We start from the raw sequence: 22,105 nt of genomic DNA, 5'->3' as shown, positions 1-22,105 counted from the left end.
TCCTAACCTCTAATTTCTCTTCATCCTCCAGTAGCTTCCTTCAGATACAAGCTTAACAAAGCTTCTGCTCTGGCCACAGCTGCTGAGTTGCCACTGATTTTATATAACTGCTCACAATGGCTTCAGTTTTCTCTGTCCCATTTGCAGTGCACTCAATTTCCTACATTTCCAATCTTGGCAGACCAAGTGCAGGGTTCCATTTGAGCTGTCGACAGGAATGCTCAGATCTGTAGCCTGAGTGGTCATAGTTCATTTGAAATCCATCAATGTACATGAGTTGTTCAATTTATTTTTTTCTGATGTTCATTGTCTTGCACTTTTCTATGCTGAATTTCATTTGCCATCATCTTATCTGACTGTCTGGTTCTCCTAGGGCTGTCTGCACTGAAGGGTAGCCCTTGTCAGAGAAAGTTGAAGAGATGAATGTTCTTCTGAGCACTCTCCTGCTTAAGGAATTTGCTGTGGTGTTGGGTCTCTTGAATTCTTTCCCAGTCTACTACTGGGATGGCTCAACCAATGTGCTGCGTGATACAGGGGACCATTCTCTGGTCTCTTGCCCTTTGTAACTCTTAAAAGGAGGCCTTTAGCCAAGGGAGAAACATGATCAAGCCTAGTATTAGAGACTACCCAAGCTATTTTATATAAAAGGATCTTGAGATCTGGGGGATTATCTAGAACTTTGAATGAGATATGTAGGTGCTGCTGCTGCAACCTCTCGCAGCAGTTTTAGGGAGCCCTAGTACTCCCTTGCAAGGCTGGGAATATTTTGTCTTTTTCATTATTTGGTCTATCAAACATCTACTGACAATTTATTAAACTATTTTTATTGTAAAAACAGTCTTAATTGCTTTATAAGCAAATATTTTTAGAGTTTGTAGGTTGTTTCCAAATAATCATATACCTAAGAGAGGGCCCGAACTATGCCTGTCCTCCCTCCTGATGACCCTAGTGAGTAGTTTTCAGGTGCTGATATTGTTCTGACTCTGTGGCCTAGGAAAGTTAGAGAAAAATGAGGAGAGGAGAGGAGAGGAGAGGAGAGGAGAGGAGAGGAGAGGAGAGGAGAGGAGAGGAGAGGAGAGGAGAGGAGAGGAGAGGAGAGGAGAGGAGAGGAGAGGAGAGGAGAGGAGAGGAGAGGAGAGGAGAGGAGAGGAGAGGAGAGGAGAGGAGAGGAGAGGAGAGGGATGGCCCTAGTCTTTTAAGTCTTATGGGGTACTGGGGACATCATGTGCAGCTTTCGACTTTTTAAGGGACATCTGTGAGACTGGGCAAGTCTGAACAAGGCACAGCAGGGAACCTATTAAATCAGCTGCCTCTGTGTTTGCATGTGGCAGTGATTGTTGAAAGGATGAAACTGATTTTCCTCAAAATACTGTGTCTCAGCCACCTTGGCTGGAGACTGTACTCAGACATTCATTGCCTGGAAGGATTTCCAAATGCCTGCAGTCTCGCATGTTCTGTGTAACAGGTGCTAAAGGGAATTTGGCTCTGCTTGTGCTATCAGGAACAGCAGCTTTCATTCCAAGCTCAGTCAGTAAGGATAGTGAAGCCTGCAATTTTCCTTAGAGATGGCAATTTTAACACCGTGTCTATGAGGACTCTGGCTTTCCTTTCCAAGCTCTAGCCTATCCTGCCTTCCCTCATACCTGAGTGACTTCCAGATGCATGGCACTGTCTGAACACTTTACCTCTGTCTAAACACGGGCCGGCTGCTCTCCCTGATGCTCTGATGCATGTCTCTGCTCCAGATGACGAGGGCTCCCCAAGGAGAGAAGAACAGCCGGCAGGGTTTTGACGAGAAGGCTTACTTGTCCTCCAAGGTGCTGAAGGCTGGAGAAGACCCTTACCGCCAGCACGCCTTTAACCAGCTGGAGAGTGACAAGCTCAGCAGCGACCGACCCATCCGGGACACCAGGCACTACAGGTACCCTGCAGCCCCTGCTCCCAGCCCTGACTGCTGCTTGCTGCAGGGAGTCCACCGCTCTCCGGTGTCCATCTGCAATGTTGGCAAAGGATATTTTGGGTTTTTCTTTGCCAGCTGTGTTTCACTGAATTTCATGGTTCATCTGGAAAGGTCTCAAATGCTCAGAGAACCTTGATTAATTCGGTCCCAGCTTATGATTTTTCAAACGTCTCTTTTTCCAGGTCCAAGCACCATCTTGTTTTAGCACAGCCTCTCCACTGCACCTCGTATTGTTCATTGGACAGTGTTTTTTGCCCAACTGCCCCCACACTCACAGCTTCCCTCGGCATCCTTCTGTCCTGGATGCAAAGTACACCTTTGTTGCAGCCTTGCTTTACTCTGGTGTTCCTCACCTGCTGTGCCCTGGTTTACTGAAGCTGGTTTGGTGCTTCTTTCCAGCCTGAGCATCGCTGGATGAGGGCTGCTGGGGTAGGGATGAAACTAACAAGCAAATACAGCATTTCATGGCTTGCAAAGCGCTTGTTGTTCTGTCCTTGTTTCACTGAGAGTGTATTTATTCTGATGGGAAAAAAATCATCCTTAAATTGATAATAGTGCTTGGGTAACTATTTTGTAGTTTCTGGAGTACAAAAAGGTAATGCTTTAGTATAAAAACGTTCTTGAAAACTGTAGGTTTAATAGTAAGAGGGTAGTGTACAATAGTCTACTTCAGTCCTAGGCTGTACCTAGAACTTTGTTTCTTTCTAGGTATGGTTGCAAAGGAACATTCCACAACTGCTGGGAGCAGGAAACCAGGCATCTAATTTGATTGAAATTGTGAAAGAGATGCCAGGAGACATGGAGCTTTGTGAGCCTGCCAGCACTGACAGCCCTCAGGATGCTTTCTGAAGGCAACCAGTCAGGACCATGATTGTGGGATCCAAGTCTTGTGGTGCTGTTCTCCAGCACAGTATCTGGGATTTGACTTCCTAGTGACCCAGAGGCAATGGTGCCATGTTCTGTGTTGATGACAAGTCTCCCTGCCATGAAGAATTGCTGTTTTCTGTTAATCTGCTATCATGTTCTGGCCTAAACCCAGCTCACTTCAATGGTGAATTATTGTTTATTTTGATCTGTGATACCATGCAGAGCATGTTTTTTGTGAAGAGCCTCATCTGCGCACTTCATTCAGAAGAGCAAAATATATGTGATTCCCTGCAAATGTATAGCCATTTCAGACCCAGCTTTTCAAGGATTCCCTTGAGTAATGGAGAGTCCAAAGTAATATATAAGCAGAACAAATAAATCCATTTCCATGTTTCTCCCCTTTACGGGGAGAATTTGGGAATGAGCAATCTGTGTTTGATTAACTTATGTTATAATAATATTGGAATAGTTGCTGGGATGGCAACTGAGGATGAGGACTTAGTTCAGCTGATACCAGCTTCAGTTAGATTGTGGACCTGGCTCTTGGTTTAAGGGATGGGGAGAGTCTGTAGGTCACTAGCGTATCCATTTTTCTTCAGGCACTCAAGCCAGAGTATGAACATACTTGAATTCACATCCTACAAGCTCCTTCTGACTTAGCATGTCACTGTTTCTTGGATCCAAAGCAAAGAGTCAACTTTCAAGCACGAACCTTGTCCTTCTTCTCTGTGATGCTGTAGTAATGCTGACATATTGGGAAAACTTCCCTGAGTAACACCTACATCAGCCTTTTCTGCTTTTCCACTTCCTGATTCCTTAATGCATTACATCATGGAGTTATTTTAAAATGATAATAAACATGGTCTGTCTCAGGTCTGTTCTCACATTGTCCACTTTAGTCTTTATCAGGTTTCTCTATATGTTTAAACATTGCTGTATGAAGTTGCTGTCCCCTTAATAAAACACTGCAATGAAAAAGTCCTAAACCAGTAGGATTGAAAGTGATAAAACCAGTAACAGTTTAGCAATAGTCACAAAAGAATAATAAGTAAATATGCAAGTACAAATAGTACTAAGAAGCAAGTTGTATTCCCTCTCAGGATGGAGATTGCATCTATGCAAAGCCTTGAGTTGTGAAAAGCAGGTGTGGTTTCTTCATCAGACAGGAAATTAGAGCAGACTGACTGCAGTTTGACACTGTCTGGAAGTTAAGAAGGCAGACAAGGAGGAGCAGGTCAGCCCAAATCAGCCATGCTTAGCATCTGCCAGAATTGGATTCAGGATTCACGTCTGTAAGTTGTGCCCCTCACAGAAACTTTGTTTTCCACAGGGAGAAGCAGCCAGGTGCAAATTAATCCTTGGTTCTGAATGTGAGAATGTATGTATCTATCTAACATTACAAAGTCAGATGAGAAGATAGAAAGAACTGCACTTCATTGCCAGCAGGTCTGTTAGCGTTGAACCTCAGCAGCTCCCCAGAGCAGATCCCAGAACTAGCTAGTGTTTTCCTTTCTGTGAAGTTTGTGTCTAAAGAATTTGAAGTGCTTTATACAGCAATGCCTGTGTGTACCAGCTTTGTGCATCCTTAGCATGGCCGTGTCCTGTGCACGAATATACAAGATTTAATGTGAATCACAGATAAATCCAGGAACTAGAGTCCACAACTGAAACTTGGTTCACTATAAAACCCACATGGTCTCCTTAGCAGGCAGCTTTGTGAGTTTAGGTATCACAGCTTCCAAACATTGCTTTTCAATAGGCACAGTCCCTTTTAAGCTCTGCCAGCCTTGGTGCAGGAGCTGCTGAGGCTTCCCTTGGTGCAGCCTAACTGTCCTGATTGTGATTTTAGCATATTACTCTCTTTTTAGAAATCCCAGGTACACTGCTGCAATGGCTACTGCTGGGTAAGGTTTGGCTTACACTTCTGCTCTCCTGTGCTGCAGGTGCACCTCTGTACACTACGACACTGACCTGCCTGCCACCAGTCTCATCATCACCTTCCACAATGAGGCACGATCTACCCTGCTCCGCACGGTGAAGAGGTGAGTTCAGCTGGGGTACCTGGCCTAGGTGGTAGAGTCTGGGAGTGCTCTGGTGCAAAATTAGGTATTTTGCAGCAGCTAGACAAGCAGGCTAGCTGCAGTTCCCCAAGTGATAAAGTTCTGCTCTCAAGCTGGCCCACTAGGAGAGACCAGAGGCTTGGATTGGCGTTGTGGGCTATCTTCAAATGCAGAACATATCTGCAGTTAGCCACTGTATGGCTAACTGTATGGCAGGGGAATCGTGAGCAGCAAGAAAGGGTAGCTGGGCCTGCATCCACAGGTGAGAACAGTCTGTGTGAGCTTGGTTTGGAAGAGTGAGGGGGGACCCAAGAGAGCACTGTGTGTTTCTAGGTGCAGTGGACGGATGGAGGCTTGGGAGGGACTGCTGTGTTCCATAAACAGAAATAAGCAGCCAGCTCCCTGCTAGGACACGTGTTACAGGAGCTGAGGCTGGCTCAATGAAGGCTGGAGCAAAGCTTGCAAGTCTCTCAAGTACAAAGTGATGAACAAGTCCCAGGGAGACTGAGTCCTTGCTCAGGATTCCTTGGTGGTAAACACCTGCTGAACCTGATGGCCCACCAGGTGCTCTCTGGGGCTTTGCACACAGCTCCTGCTGAGCCTGCAGGACACTTGCTATCTTGTACCAGTGTCTACTCATGTCTGGCTATTAGCAGTGGCCAAATCTAGCTGAGTAAATTAGGTGGCACAGGGCCTGTCAGCAACCCCAAACGTAGTTATCTGTATCACAAAGTGATGCTCCATCTACTCCTTCACTGCCCTCTTCCATCACCCTCACAGAACCCAGGGAGGCTGTGTTCCCTTTAGTTCCCACAGAAAAAAATACCCTCTAACTTACTATGTAATTTCTCAAAGGGTCTCTGAAGCCTGCAAGAAGGCCCAGGAGCAGCCTGTTGAGGCTGAAGGGAGAGTGAATTGTGTAGCAGTTTGAGCCGATTGTATCACTAACAGGAATGCATTATTCATCATTGCCTCTTCTTCCCTTGACAGGCCCTCTGGACTCAAAGAAATGTGCTATGTGAATAAAGAACAGGCTTTTTCAAGTTGGCCTCATATTTAGAAGGCTGGGTTTCTGCTACCAAGTTTGGTGCTATTGTGTTTCCAGAGACCTGTTTATATTTCATTGACATGCTTTGTCTTTTTATTTATATAATTTTCATTTGAACCATACAATGAGTTCTACGGAGTAACTGTCCAGAAAACGGGCAGACTTGTTTGGAATCATGGTGCTGCTAGGGCAGCTGGAGGAGATTTCTGCCTTCTCAGTCATAGGTCATATAGTAATCAGGTGCTGAGAAATCATGGTAGTATGTCTTCCTTTTCCTTGTCCTGGAAAGCCTAGAACTGGACATGGCACTTAAGATGTGATATTACCAGTCTCTTAGATGTGGTCTCCTGCAACCAAAGCCCCCAACAAACACCTTGAAAAATGGGTGACTCAGCTGTTCATATTGGTGCCTGCAGTGTTGCTTCCACTGGAGGAGTGCAGTTGTGGGGAACTGGCTGCACTCTGCTATGAATGGTGAAGTGGATGGAATTTCCTCCCAGACCTCTGGCTACAGCTGGGGTCTTCATTGCCAGATGGCTTAAAGCCACTGTGTGTGATGGGTTTACTCTTTCCTCAAATCACATCAGAAGTGTCAACAACTTATCCCTGTCTCGTGAGACATCCCGAAGTCTCTACATTATTTGCAGTGCCACACAACCAAGTATTGGCGAGTAGCCTTGTCTTTGAGCACTGAAGGTTTGACAACCATACAGAGGTAAAGGTTCATATCATGGCTGCATTGCTAGAAGAGGCATAGGCATAAGTCTGCCTTACAGGTTGGCACTGATGTTATAGAGGGATTTGACAGAGCTCTTCAGGGCCTCTTGTGTAACCTGAGAGTCCCATCTTTCAGCAAAACTCATTTGAATGTGCCAGGCTGAGTTACTGCTTGGAGTGTAATTGTTGCTCAAGTCACTACACAGTTAGTGCACCAGTACTGTGTAATTACCCTGTATCCCTGGTACTTTGGGATAAGTCAAGTATCAAAGGGACAGGACTGTTCTATTCAGTTGGGTGTATGACCTGGCTGTGAGTCTGCTAAGGACCACAGTGATATTAAGCAACAAGAAGCTTAAAATTGCACTGCCTGCTTACCTGCTGACTAGTCAGGCTTGCAGCTTGTCATTATTTCTATATCTGCACGAGCTTTCTTAAACCAGGTAGAGCATGATTATTTGGATAATTAGAATGAATCATTTGAGATGCATCTGGTGAAAGTTAAATATGATTCTGCTGTTATTATGGGCCTTTTCCCAAGTTCAGGTATCATGATTACACTGATGAGATGCTATAAGAGAAATGGGTGTGCAGGAGGAAAACTGATGAAAACGAACAGCACTAAAAGCAAAATCTTTTATGTCTGAAAACATTTTTAGAGGCCTAATCTTTTGGGGTGAGTAGAAAATGTGTTACTAGTTGAAATTTTCATGTGTGAGGTCTTTGCAAGTGTGGCTTTTGAGTGACAGAATTTGGGCACTGAAAAAGCAGCCATAAAACTTTGGGAAATTCTAGAATGAAATATGTGAAAAGGGTACTGGGATTGAACTGATCTTAAACCTGGAGGGAGCCCAAATGCAATGCCCTGAACCAGATACTGGGTTGCTGCAAGGTAACTCAGCAAAGTGGCAGTGCTGGTACCAAAAGATCTTGGGAAGTGACCCAGGGATGATACTACTGCATCACAGGCTTATTTCAGGGTGATTTAAACCTGGCAGATCTAGGGGCCAGATCCTGATCTGCATACCCTTCTTGCTAACCTCAAATGCACGTGTGAACACATGGACTTAAACACCTCTGGCAGCTCAGCAGTTGCCTGCTTCTCCCTCCTGTCTCTGGGATCTCTGCGGCTGGGTGTAAGCAACAGGAGTGATGTGCTGTTTTTGTTCCTTGAGGATGGGAGAAATGTTTGTGTATGAGGGAGAAAGGGAGGTAGAGGAGTGACCATGAGGAGGAATCACATATTCCCTCAAGCACCCTGTTGCTTGTCCCTCCTGGTCTTCAGCATGGGCTGCATACCTGCCTTCTAGTGTGTGCTCCAGCCATATGTTTTCAGTGTAGAGGGAGACAACTGGTTAAAAATATCCAGCAAGAGTCTAAAGAAGGGGAATGGGGGGAAAAAAATGGAAAATGGTCTATCAGACAAAACCTGTCAACATGCCAGTTCAAATGGCTTATTTCTGGCATCCTCAGTCCTGCAGGAGATGTGTGTCAGTCAAGAGCTGCTTGCCTGCTTTGATCTCTTTTCCTTGCTAGGACATAGCTGTCACTCTCAAATCATTTGCTTGGCATCCTACTCTCCTTCAGAATCAATTACCACTCAAAACTCATTTTATGTGATTGATGTCTGTGCATGATTAATCACTAAGCTATGCTATCATCTGCTGCTGTGACCATTCCTGCAGAAGAAAAAGTCAAGTGCTTTGTTGTTTGGTCCCTCTCTTTCTGATTTCAGAAAGTCATTATTGCAGGGACCCTTTGCTTTTGGTGCAAATGTAAAGGTGAATTGTCAGGCTTTAAGTCAATGGATTTGAACAGCTGTCAGTGGTTCAGTGCTTATGCAGAGGGCCTGAAAAAATACTGATTAAGAGGATGCTGTTGTAATGCTAAAGCATTTGGTCTATCATCTTATTATAATGACAATTTCAATAATGGCAAAAAAGGATATTATTTTAGAGCAAAGGGAAAAAATATACTCTCCTGTTAACATCCAGAATAAAATAGATTATCTGTGAACTCAGGGGGGGTGGGCAGGGGAAAGAAACTCATTGGAAGTGCTGATGTCACATTCATGCAAGAGAGTAAAGACTCTGGTACTGAAAGAAGGAAGAAGCTGTGAGAAAAGGTAAAGGAGATATAGAATCCATGAGATAAGGAGGGACCAGTCTGTTTCTGCTGTAAAAGGCAGTTATCACTTGGATTTTGGAATTCTAGTAATACATTTTTTGTGCCTAAAATGTTTATTATGGCAGTCTCTGCACCTCAGTGAGGGGAAATATTAGGATTACTGTGCTCAGTGTTAAAAAGACAGGGACAACAAAGTACAAAGAAGATTAAGTACCTTTCCCAATGATGAACAGCAAGTTATTGCAGAGCTGAGAGAACAGGGCACTGTACAATGACCCGTGAACTCCTCAAGGGATGTGTTCTCTCTGCTGGGGAATTAGTGGATAGGTAAAGAGCAGAGAACAAAAATGGGGTTTTTTCCCCAGTTACATTGAGTTGAAGGACCTGATACTTGTGGAGAAAATGTGAGCATTGCCAATAGTCAAGCTAGTGGAAGAAGGTGTAGAATACCATTTTGCAGCCATTATACTGCAATCTGTCTGGGTTGTTTTGCATTGTGTTTGTACAGATAAGAATTTCAGTGCAGGGCAACCTTGTAAAATGGTAAAATATGAAGATGGTGGTTGTGCTGGGAGAAACTGCACTTAGAATGGCACAGGAACATCCTCTCACCCTACCATACTAGAGTATCCAGAGAGACATGAGCCAAGAGAAGTAAATGAGATTCAGCTTTGGAAAATGCAAGCTCAGTCATCTAGGGACATGTGAGCTCAAAATACAAATACTATCAGAGGCGTATAAAGCAATGTGAATCTGAAACAGAGTGGGATGTGATATTGAGCAGCAGAACAGTCAGAATTTTGCTGTGTGAGAAAGCAGAAACTCTTCCAAACTGGGGGAACTTTGGCTCTGTGTGCAAAGCCATCAGTGGTGTTACTTAACAAGATGGCAGTTTATTTCTCTACACCTTCATTCCCGGGAGTATGGGACTATTCTTGTCTATTTCTTATATTAAACAACCACAACAACAACAAAATCCAAAAGAGAAAATAAAACAGAAATTTTTCTCTAGTACTTCTCAAAAGAGCAGGTAACCCTGAAATGAGACAGGTTGCTAGAACTAGGGGGACAGTGTTTAGTACTAAAATTTGCATAACTGCCCTCTTCACTGATGTGCCTAAGCAGATCACTGAGCAACCTTGTTTATGTTAATGAGCACCTGCCTGTGCAGAGAGGCATTGGAGGAGGCTTGAAGAGGGAGTATGCTGTGTGATGGTAGTAAAGCCAAGAGAAAGATTTGAAGAAGCTCATGGAAAATGAGTTCAAGCATTTTTAATGAGACTGATAAAGAAGTCAGAACTGAACTGCTCAGACTCCAGAGTACTAGAATGCTTTGACATCTGAGGAGGGCAGAGGCTTCTCTCTGCTTTCCTCATGTGTGTCCTGCAGATGCAAACTCATTGCAGACCTGAGGGTATTACACAATGTGGTATAACCAACCTGAGGAAAGGGGGTATTTACAGCAAGTGTGGTTCTGGTTTGAAAGACAGACGGCTAACAAGCAAAAGAGGAGGAAAAAATCCAAATCCAGAATATTGACAATACTTCTTCCAAAGAAGGGGATCGGTGAGAAAGCCTGAGCAGGTCACACCTGTTGCATTGAGGTAGAGCTCCTTGCTGGGAAAAGTGGCAGCTCTTTATGCTCTCCAGCAGTGGTGACTTTTATGTAGAGGCTGGCAGATGGCAATGGTCCTCAGGCTGCCTTGGGGCAGGTAGTTCTCTCCATTTCACCTCTGTTCAGAGGCAGAGCATGCTGCTAGCTGCCCCAGGCGAGTCCCACAGTCAGCTCCTGGCTGTGGGTCCCAGTAAGGTCTGGCTGAGATGCCATAGCTCTCTGGGATATTCTCATTTGTAGTTTGGTCCTGCCAATGAACACTGTTACAAGAGCAAGGTCACTGTTTCAACTTTACTGGAGTTTGGTATTCCTGCTGTAGTGCATAGCGCAGCAGATTTCTGTCAGTCTTAACATTGTCATTATTATAGCAGCTCACAAAGTGGCTTTTTCTTTCCTGGGTCCCTGCAGCGTTCTGAACCGCACCCCTCCCAGTCTCATCCAGGAGATCATTTTGGTAGATGACTTCAGCTCAGATCGTAAGTTTGGACCTATTTCCTTTACATTTATTTCTTGCCTTCTATTTTCCCTTTTTTCATTTGCTCTGTTGAGTCCCCCTCCCTCACAGATTCCCTCTTGTCTGTATTCAGGAGAAAAAGAAAATAAAGTAAGTCTGTGTTTAATGTCCATGCATGGCAGAGGCCAGAGCTTCTTCCTCTTTTTCTTTCCATTGGGTCTTCCTTTCTTGTCAGCGTGGCAGTTTTTGCTAGCTTGCCAGAGATCTCTGTCAAGCTTCATTATGCACCATTTGGTGAGCTGTTTAGCACAGATGTATATTTAGCAATGGTATACGTGAGCAGAGCAGGTACTTAGACCAAAAGGCAAGAAGAGGATGCAGTGGAGTGTACAGAATATTGCTGCCTGGTGTCCTGCAGGCAGGCCAAGGTGAGACTGGCTGCCTCCATGTGCCTGGGATCCCAGGTGTCCCTGTGGGAAGCTGTGGAAGAGTTACTGCTATGGGACAGTACCATACTTTCTTCTGCAGCTTGGCACAGGGATGGAGCATCTACTGCATCAGTTCCACCAGACCTGCAGACTGGTGGCTCTGGAGTCTTTCCATCTGTACAGTTGCTCTTGCTCCTGGCTGTTGTGTAGTAGTTGTGAGGCGGTGGGAATAGAAGACTTCTTGCTTCTCCCATGATGTGTTCTATATTCAAGGACAACCTAATTATGTACCATTTATAATAATCGATAATTACTCCTTCAGAACACTTTACAGATAGCTGCAAATGCCCACCTTGGCCTGCTGAGGTAAAAGAGCAATGCTATTTTGATCTTGCAGCTAAATGCTTATGTAGCTTTGGCCACAAAAAACAGTGAGTGCTGGGATGAGAGATTTGAGTTTCTGAAGGCCTTACAGTGTGTTTTGAGTAAGTACTAAGCTGTGCTCAATGGTTTAATTTCAGTGTTTCTGAGCACTTCCAACAAACAATGCTAAGTGTTGTACATTCTGCACCTAAAAATTCAGTTCTTAATGGGCAGTGTTTCAGATCAACAGTGATGGATTTCTGGTACCTGTTCTGCACAGGGTTCAACCAGAAACTCTCATTTAGGCTCCTGAGTAAACAGAAAGATTTTTAAAAGCCTCCATCCTGTCACAGCTCTTATTTTTTCACTGGCAGCTGGATATTTGTGGATATAACCACTTCCCTGAGACACCTTCATGGAGGCACTTCAGCACATGCTTGAGGTCTTACACTTTGCTTTAATACCTGCCTCAGTTTTTCCAGATATACCAAGAGTCTGTCATCTCTGGCAAGTAGCTACAGGCAGAGCAATGTTCTTCACTCCTGCAGAGTGAACAACTGAATTAGGATTCTCCTACCTGAAGTTGTGACTTGGCCAAGATAAGAGCATTGCCTTCCTTTGTAGCAGAATTCCAGCAAAATCTTGATGCTCTCTAATTGCCTTGGATGATGCAGCATCTGCCAAAGTGCTAATGTAAGAGCAGCATTTCAGATTGCTCGTATCCTTGAGAATAGAAAAGCTTGTACAGGAATGTGCTAAGGGCCTTTGCATTCTCCCCAGAGTGTCAGTCTGTGGGAAGATGACAGCAGGAAAGGGGGCATGAGGCATAAAAAGGAATATGGAATAAATATGAAAATTGGGGTGAATTTGATGGAACAAGAAAAAAAGAGCAATTTAGAAATTGCTGTTCCTATGACATCTGCTAGGGCAGGAATACAGAGGATGATAGAGAACTAAAGACTCAGTGCTCATTGTCATCTGGCTGGAGCAGGTAACTCTTCATATCCCACCATCTTCCCTAGGCAAAGTAGATGAGGGATGCCAGGAGTTTCTGGCAAGCTGCCAGCAAAGCCCTTGGTCGGGTATCATGTGTCAATGTGATGGTGTCTCCAGGGAAGCAGGTTGCATGTCAGTACCTTTATTAAATGAAATCAAGTGGAAACTGCCCTGAGAACAAATGGCAAGAGATGCCCAGATAAGCCACTTAAGGCAAAGAGAGTGGATAAGATCAGTTTATGTGTCTGAACTCTTTTCCTTGGCACTTTGGTGATTTGCAGTCCTGCTTCCCTGTGTTCCCTCCATTTCATCAGTGCCCAGTAGTGTCATGCTGCCAGCACGTGCCCCATTGTTCTTCTGAAATGCTGAGCAGAGGAGATGGAGGCCTGGCTGCTCAGAGGATTGGGAAACATGGGCTCAGCTGCCTGAGGAGGACAGCAAGCAGGCATTGCTCTTCTGCGTACTCTAAAGGCACCAGGATTGAGGCCATCAGGCTGATTAATGTGATGTTAAGTGAAAGCAGGATTTCCCCTCCCATGGCGAAGCAGGAGGACAGTTAATTGGGGCTCTGTGTTGAAGCCAAATAATTTATGCATGTGTGCCAAATGTCTTTTTTGCCTTCCCCAAGCTGAGGACTGCCAGCTCCTTACCAAGATTCCAAAGGTCAAGTGTCTACGAAACACCCATAGAGAAGGTGAGTGTGGAAAGCTTTCTACATACCAAGATTTTGTCTATTTTTCCACATGACCCTGGTTACCTCCCAGCTGCTTACATGTTGTTTCTTAGAGTTTGTTTTTTTCAGTATAAGCATTTGGAAGGTCTGTGGAGGGAGAACACAGCTTATCAACTCTCAGGCTTCAGGGGTCTCATACAATATTTAAATAATGAGGAGTGCTGTCCAGAGGTCTTGGCTGGAACAAAGACTGCATTTTAAGATCTTTATGAATAAAGATCCAGATAGAAGTCTTGTCCTTTTAAACACAAGCTAACTCTTGCATTTTCAAGCGCAAGATAACAAGCTGTGTAGGAGTCATGGGAGAAGGAAAAACAATAATGTATCTATCATAAAGAGATACAATTAAGGAAAGTTTATTCTCATATCTGCTACATGCATAAATGACTCTGACTTTCCCAGCTGCTCTTTAGTTTGACTCACATGTACTGGCTTATTTCTAAAGCTGTCAGTGCGCAGCAGGTTTGGAGCGAGGATTTAGAAGGAGAGACAAAAATCACTGTTTATTTCACTGAGAGGATCCCACATAGTGGGATGGTCTGTAAGAAAGTAAGGAGTCATCTGAGAGTCAGGCTGATTATATCTCTGCAGGGCAGAATAAAGGACAAATGGGAATAAAGCAGATAAGCAGTAAGGAAGGCAAAAAGCAAATAATAGAATTTGGCTATGGGGAATTGGTGGTGGTGGCAACAGGGTACTCAGTGGGAGAGTGAGTGAGCAAGCAGCAGCCAGGTGTCTGTGGGGAGAGTTATAGAAGGATAGAGCAAGGACCTTAGTGGAAGTTCTGTGTCGTGAACAGAAGTGACAGGAGAGGTCATTCATTGTGTGCTGGGAGGGCTCATCTGACTGTCCCCAGGGTATGCCCTGCTCTAAAGCTGATCTCTGCTCCTGATGGAGATTTGATATAGGAGAATCACCTGCTCTTTTCCTGTAATGGCCACATAAAGTATTTTCTCCTGAAGGAGACTCAAATGTTTCCTTTCCTAACCTTCCTGCTCCTCTGCTGTCCTTTTCTCCTCGTAGGGCTGATTCGCTCTCGGGTGCGAGGAGCTGAAGTGGCAACTGCTGACATCCTCACCTTCTTGGACAGCCACTGTGAAGTCAACAGCGAGTGGCTGCAGCCAATGCTTCAGAGAGTGAAAGAGGTGAGCACCATGTCCCACTCTGGGATGGACGGAGCTGTCCTGTGCTGTGGGATCCTCTGCCCTCGCATGTGTCAGCAGAACTGGTGAGAGCAAGGCCTGCCAAGGTACTCCTCAGCTGTTACAGAGGAAGGTACAGCCTGAGCTAGATGGGCAAGAGATCCCTAATGGGATTCTGTTCTGCCAGTGTGGCAAGGCAGGAGGTGCAGCGTGATGGGATGCAATGCTGAATGCTGGAATTGCCAACTCGTACCTCTTGTGTCCTGCAGTCATTGTGCTTCCTCATCCTGTTCACCTGTATGTAGGATAGCCCCTTGGGCAGCATACACTGCAATTTTTCCATGGTTTCCATCTCCCTTGCTGCTCAACCCTCCCCTCTGCCTTGTCATTGCCTAAATTTTCCTTCCATTAATTTTCCTTCCCACTGAGCTGCCACCATACATCACCTGCAAGCAGGCAGCTTCTGATCACAGAGAAGCTGCCTGTGAGTGCAGGGATATCCCTTTGATGGTTCACTTTGGCAAAGGATTGATGTAAGGCTGGAAGAATGAAAATGAGGTGGAAATATTAGCAGCTGTAGAGCTGGAGAGAGATCATACAGCTCTGCCATAAGAAAAGGCAGGGGAGAGGTGATGGGAGAAGCCCTGCTTGCAAGTGGCTGTGATTATTCCCTCTGAAAGGAGGATCCCATGAAGTAATGGGCCTCAGGAGAAGGGGTGAAGTCTTTAGAGATGCTTTGTAGGCATATCTGATTAGCTTCATATGAAGGAACAGAGGAAGGTGAAACTTGAAAATTGATGAATTAAAAGCTTCTGCTTTTTTTTCTTGTTCAATAAATCCCATAAATGTTTACTTATTGGTCTTTAAGTCAAGCTGCAGCACAAGCATAGGGGTTCCTAAGCAGAAAGAGCCTCACTCATTTCTTTAGGGAAGGATCTAAATTGCAAAGGCCTGTGTGTGAACTCTAGTATACAAATTTTTTAGTGAGCAGATTTCAAGTCAACCTATTTCTGACCTACTTCCTACATTTCTGATGTGCATCCTATTTCAGATTTCAGTCTTGCCCTAGCCAGTCCTGGCACTGATTGGTTGGAGTAGTGGCTGGCATGCCAGGCTGCCAGGTGGGTGCTGGAGTCTCAAGCTGGGCAGACACACTGGCTGGGCAACCATCACAGCTCAGAGGGGAAAAAACATGAATCCTCTCACCAAGGATGTCCCATCCTAGCCAAGTGTGGTACATCATGAGGAACTAGTGCAAGGCACAAAATGAAGGTTTGATAGGAAAGGATGCTGGCAGCTGTCCAATAACAAGGTGCTGTTTCTGGCATTGCCAGCTCAGTTTCATCTTACATGTCAGCTGTCACAACGCTGTCTTTGATACCCTGTCTCATGATGTAGAAAAATTGTTCAACTTCTTACTAAAAGGATTGCAAAAGAAAACTGTAAATGTCTATATGCCTTAATGGCAATAAAGTACTCACAATATCCTGATATTACAATGTATACAATGTGTCATATGTATTATAAAGTTTGCACTATGAATCTTAAATGTGGGGTCTTGATTCATAGTACTTCTTAGGAAAATGCTTTATTAGGGGTTTGATAATTTCTAGGCTGACAGTGAGTTAATTCAAGGATGGCTGAGCAGAAGTGTGCTGTTGATAGATATCCAAAGCAAACAAAAAACCCTTGGAACAGTGACTGATGCCCTGTGACTTGGGCAGGAAATAAAGATCTGTTTCTTAGCAGCATTCCTAGGTTTTGGAGTCTGACTCCATTCCCCACATCCATGGAATGAAGCTGGCTAGTACCCACCATCTCCATGTTTGGGTTTAGTGCCCTCAGATCCCTTGCACAGCTACCAGAACCATATTGGAGAAACCACACAAAGATTAACATGTGCAGCTTTGTGTTTCCTGATCTCTGGCAGCTTTGCCGAACATTCTAAAAAGCCTTGACTCCCCTTTTCCTCCCCCTTTCTCTCTCTCCCTCAGGATTATACCCGAGTGGTGAGTCCAATCATTGATGTTATCAGCCTGGATAATTTTGCCTACCTGGCAGCATCAGCAGATTTGAGGGGAGGTGGGTATAATGAATGTCTTATGCAAGTTAGACCTGAGGCATGGTGCATGATAAATAAGTTGCATTCTCTTCAGCTTTCCAAGAAAACAGTGATGATCCTTGCTGACAGGTTATATGTCCCTTTTCCTCTGCAACTTGCAAAGTCAGATATTTTAAAGAGTTAGAACAAAACTCAACTAGTATTTTCCTCTTGAGCTTGGATCACTGTCATAACATTTAGCAGTTTCAGGACTTAGTTGATTGATTAAATATTGCACCGTGTCCTCACTATGTACATGTACACTGGAGTGTGACAGGCCCTTCCAGTTGCTGCTTTGATCTGCCAGGCTATCTTGTGGCACTTCTGTAAAGCATTTACACCTCTCCTCTCACAGCTGAACTCCTTGCAGCTGTTCCTGTGTTCATCCCAACTCCTTGTGCCCTTCTACATCTTTTATGGCTGGGGCTCATGTCTGCACTGCTTGCCAGCCAAAGGCTACCTGTTCTTTGGCTACTCTTAATGAAAAGTTGGTGCCTGTGCTGTGCTCCACTATCCACTGTAGGCCATCTATAAGTACATGGTAGTCTTGAAAAGATGTGGTGGTTACAGTGCTCTGCAGGCGTTTGTTCCCAGAATATATCACATCCCACAGGGGTTTATTAAAGCCTCATAACCGGCAGACAGGGTTTGCCTCTGGTAAAACAAACTGTCTAGAATACAGTTACATCTCAGCTTGATAAAACTCTCCTGAAGGTGTGGGGTGAAATTGAGGGGAGGTCTTTAATGCTAAAGGAATGATGGTGCCAAGACAGAAGCTGGTGAGGTCTTACATTAGGATAGGCTACTGCTATTTTGAGTAGACTGTGAGGGAGGTCAGGGAAGGAACATAGGGGTAGCCTGTGATATAAAGGTGCAGACTGTCACTGAAGTGCTACTTTCACTACTAGTTCTGTTTTTACAGTAAGAAAACCAATTTGGCATGTCTTCTTCCTTTTCAGGGTTTGACTGGAGCCTTCACTTTAAGTGGGAACAGATTCCTATAGAGCAGAAAATGTCCAGAACAGACCCAACTCAGTCTATAAGGTACACTCTGATGGGCAGGGTCCACCTCTCCAAATACCTTTACTAAGCCTTCACCTGTGTGGCAAGGAGGGTACAGGGACTGCCTTGCTGAGGATAAAATGCCAGTGTTCACATGATGATGACAAATTCTTTATGTTATTTTCTGAATACATTGAGGCCTGTACCCGGAGTGTGACAGTGCTGCTCTCTGAATATTGTAAGAATAGTGATTATTTACTATCATGCATGCCACTTCTACAAACCACTTCTTTTTCTTTGTTTGTTCTTGGGTTCTCCCTAACTCAAAACTCTGAATGCCTCAGAAATCTCTTTGGAGTTTTTTAATTGCCTCTACCTTTCAGATGGAAACTTAAAGAATTAAGCAGATAAACAGTCACTCTGCATGTGTAAAGCAGATAAGAAAACTGAATCTTACCTAGTAATGTGGGCATAGAATTGCTCCTGCCTACTAAATCTGCATGTCCATGGACAAAAGAGATTCTGTTGGCTGGAACAGTTGTTGCCAGCCTCACTGCAGGGTACATGGCTCTGAGACGTAGAATGTAACAAATCCTGATATGAAGAATTATGGTCTGTTTAGGCAGACAGCTCCGTATTTGTAATATAAAATTATAATTTAATTCCTCTGTATAATTTGTGAGCCACTGTTTTGCACTCCAGAAGCAACCAGCTTGCTAAACAGCGGAGCAGTAAACACAGCAGCCTGTCACACCATGTCTAATTGGTGAACACAGTCATCAAACAGTGCCCATCATCCCTTCACACTGTGCATATTTGTATAAACGCAAAGGACACAGCATTGCTCTTGTAGTGCTTGCAAGACCATCTAACAAAGGCCATGAGGATGATATGGTGCAGGGGCATCTCACAAACCTGCTGCATGCTCACATTCCAGCCCTACTATTTTTCTGTGTTTAAATGAGGTATGATTTGTGACACCTGGACAAATTGTCTATCCTTTAAAGTTAGGTTTGTGGTGCTACATATGTGTGATTGTTTTTTCTGGATTTCTGTTTTCTCTCCTAGAACCCCTGTCATAGCAGGAGGCATCTTTGTGATTGACAAGTCCTGGTTTAACCACCTGGGAAAATATGATACTCAAATGGATATCTGGGGAGGAGAAAATTTTGGTAAGTTTAGGATGTTTCAAGGGAATGACACACTAATGCAGAACTGCTCCACAGCCTTCATTGCTTATTAGAGCTCTTTTTTTTTTTTTTTTTTTTTTTTTTTTTTGTGAGGGATCTGACCAGCATGTCAGTGTAAGGTTAGGGATGTGGTCAAGTAATCCTCAAAGTGTCAGAGCTGTGTTGCTGTCAGCATAAAGTACGTGTGATTAGGGCTGCATTCTCCTACAGGCATTTGTGCTATTATACAGGAGCTTCCACAGTACAAGAAAGAAAGAAAGAGGAACCACCTGATACTTAAATTGGAGAATTTAAGTAAATTTAAATTTTGGAGAATATTCCTCCAGTTCTTCACATGACTGTCTGTGTTGCCCCAGCTTTTGAAGTGGGCAGCCATTCCTGCAGCCTCTTCTTATACCTGTTCCACTCTTACAGAAAAGTCTGAATTGCTCTCGCAGTTTGACAGGTCAGAGAGATATTTTTCCTAATAAAACAAGCCTCTTTGTAATTGGAATTTGGTTACAAATAGACTCAGAATGCAAACATCTAGAAACATCAGAGGAATTCAGAGGCCAGGTGTAGTCTGTCCACTCACATGCTGTTTTAGGGCATGGTGCTTAAAGTGCTATTAAGTGCTCCTTGCATAGATATTCCAGGCATCTCTCTTTGCCCCACGTGAAGGGATGCTGCAATGTCACCAGGTGTTAATGACAAAAGCAAGATGAGTGTTAAAGAGGTTCATGGAGACCTCAAGTATTGGGGGCATTCATTTTCAAATGGTGCAGATAGAGCTGAGGAGATAAAAGCCTTACTTTTTGTAGTCAACTTAAGTAGATTTCTCTGTAGCTAACATTGCAAAAAAACAATCAGTTTATGCAGGTTCCACAGATGTCACAGATTTGTAAACAAAACGTTTTAGAGAAAAATTTGTGTGGTGTTTCCTAGCACCTGAAGAACCAATTAGAAAGAATGAAATCGTCAGGAAAAGGAAACTTGTTTCTCTGAACACAGCTGGGAGAGCTGCCTCTTTCTGAAATGCTTTCTAAAGTCGTTAATTAATATTTTGGGCTGATAATAGACTCTCAAGATATCACATTTTAAAAACAGAATATCTAATAGTGAGTGTTCTTTGCTTTCCCTGATCTTGATTCAGTTTTATGGTATTTATTATTTTAAAAAGAGATGTTAAATGGTGCTGGCATTGGAATCTCAGCAGCATCAGCTAAGTACTTTGGCAGAATTAACAGGAAGCCTTTACCCAGGCATGAAGATCCCCTCCCTTATGTCCCACAGGAGCAGAGCCAAACTCAGCTCCTTGCCTTCACTAGCCCTGCTCCATCTGCAAAGCCAGCCACTTGGCCATTCTGACAGCCTCTGAGCTGTGACTGTGTAAAAGCTGTAAACCTCAAAGATGGAGAAAGAATATTTCTTTAGGCTTTTCTCTGTCTGTTTCTGCCCATCTGGGAGTCCAGGGTTGTAGTTTGGTCCATATGTCAGTAGCATGATGCTAAGTAGAGCTCTCTGCCATAAGTAGCAGTAAATTGTTTGCATGCTCAAAGCCATTCTTCCATATAGAGCTGATCAAAACCATAGAACTGCTCCACAGAATTTGCTTCATTCTCCTTGAAATAGCTCTTGTAAAGCCTGGCAGTGGCTGGGCCAGGCTGTGTGTGACTCAGACACATGTACAGGGCTTGTCAGTTTTGCCTTGTTGGGAGGTTTTTCTGTAAATTCAGTATCTCCTGTCACTTATCCCTCATCCTCCATCAAGTCTGTTGCTGCTGAAAGCAGAGATGGATAGAAACCAACCTGGATTTGACAACAAAAAGTATTCATTTTCTTTGAAGGGTTCAGAATGGTTAATTTAACCTCTTTAAAAAAACATTTTACCATACTTAATTGTAAACTGGGTTTTCTGATCAAGGAAAAATATCGATAATTTTCCAAAACATTTTTTTTTCACTAACTATTACGATTTTGAGCGGGGAGGGACTGTTTAAATTAGGTCCTCATTTGTAAATGAGATGAGAGAGTGGTTCTGTCTAAGATGGGGTGAGAAATCCTCTCTTTGAAAATGGACATCACTTTCAAGTTACACAGGCCGGACTGTTTTTGTTATAAGCCCAAGTGAGTCAGAAACTCATTCCAGGAGAGCAAATGTCAGCTGGACACATCACCAGGCAGAAACTTATGTTTTGGGAGTTTTATTTATTTATTTGTTTCTAAAACCCTTCCTCTCTTCAAATCTGGAATTGCCTGTTAAAAAGAATCTAAAAATAATTAGCTCTGGCTAAGAGTCAGGAGAGAAAAGAGCTAGTAAGAAATAGTACAAAATACAGTCTAATCAAATGGGGTTTTTTGCTAAGAAGTTACATTAAATTCACTATTTCCCCCCACTCTGCAAGTCACTGTTTGAATTATCTCTCAGTATGCAGAGAGGAAAGCTCTGGAGAAAGATGAAGGTTGGGAAGATGTTAGTGTGTACATGGTTTCAAACATCCATTAGATCTGGATACATAATTTCTTTTTAATTTCTAAGCATCAGAGCCACATAAATCAGGCATTACTGGAGGGATATCCCAACTGAGTAAAGTTCTTGAAGTAATCAGTCTATATGATCTGAAGCCCTTTTGGTAAAGACCACCAAACCACCCTGCTAATTTTCATTTTCCTTCTTCCTTCTCTTCTCATCACCACATGAATTGAAAGTGGAAAACCCCTCTGGTGTGGTAGTGATTAAACTTGTGAGGACAGACCCATAAGCTCAAGCAAGGTCACATACCTCCTGTGATGCAAATAAGTGCCTGCACATCAAAGCTTCATGCTCTTCTAATCCTTTAACAAAATGTTGAATCTAGCTTCGGGATAAGGGTGGATTTCTTCAAGTAGCAGGATTCTCTCTGTATTTTCACAGTCATACTGTACGAGATTAGTATCTGCTCTGAGCACTTCCCTCAGCAGAGACAACTGCAACATAGTCTGTTGCTCTGTTTCATTCGTAGTAGAGCCAACCAAAATGAGAAGAAGGAACTTATTTGTAGGGTGGATAAGACAGAGGTATGAGGGAGAGGACTTAGCTCTAGACACTGACTCCCTGCACCCTCATCTTGTTCTGTTCTTTCCCCTTGTCTTCTAAACTCCCTTTCTTCCTCATGTTTTTTGCTTTACACAGTAAATTCTTCCTTTTAAATTCCATCTATGTGCAGTGATAGAGTAACAGAAGTCCAAAACAGGGTGTGTGTGTATGGGGAGTGGTGTCAGTCTGTTGCCAAATGCCATCCTGAGGGCCTGACATCCTGAGCAACCTTGAAAGCCTGGTCAAA

The 22,105-nt window shown here is 43.8% G+C and overlaps 1 protein-coding gene across 1 annotated transcript in view; it reads left to right on the top strand.

Annotated features, from left to right (window-relative positions):
• The window catches only part of GALNT16 (polypeptide N-acetylgalactosaminyltransferase 16), a 70,983-nt gene that overhangs the window by 35,680 nt on the left and 13,198 nt on the right, over positions 1–22,105 (top strand). Inside the window, exons 3-10 of the mRNA XM_062494448.1 lie at positions 1,778–1,921; positions 4,771–4,869; positions 10,803–10,870; positions 13,264–13,329; positions 14,392–14,513; positions 16,505–16,592; positions 17,571–17,655; positions 18,682–18,785. Of these exons, the coding sequence (XP_062350432.1) occupies positions 1,778–1,921; positions 4,771–4,869; positions 10,803–10,870; positions 13,264–13,329; positions 14,392–14,513; positions 16,505–16,592; positions 17,571–17,655; positions 18,682–18,785 (776 nt within the window). The remainder of the gene's footprint in view (positions 1–1,777; positions 1,922–4,770; positions 4,870–10,802; positions 10,871–13,263; positions 13,330–14,391; positions 14,514–16,504; positions 16,593–17,570; positions 17,656–18,681; positions 18,786–22,105) is intronic.

This window comes from Cinclus cinclus, chromosome 6, assembly GCF_963662255.1.
Source record: "Cinclus cinclus chromosome 6, bCinCin1.1, whole genome shotgun sequence".
Lineage (NCBI taxonomy): Eukaryota > Metazoa > Chordata > Aves > Passeriformes > Cinclidae > Cinclus > Cinclus cinclus.
The sequence above is the reverse complement of the archived record's forward strand: the minus strand, read 5'-3'. Positions and strand labels throughout refer to the sequence as shown.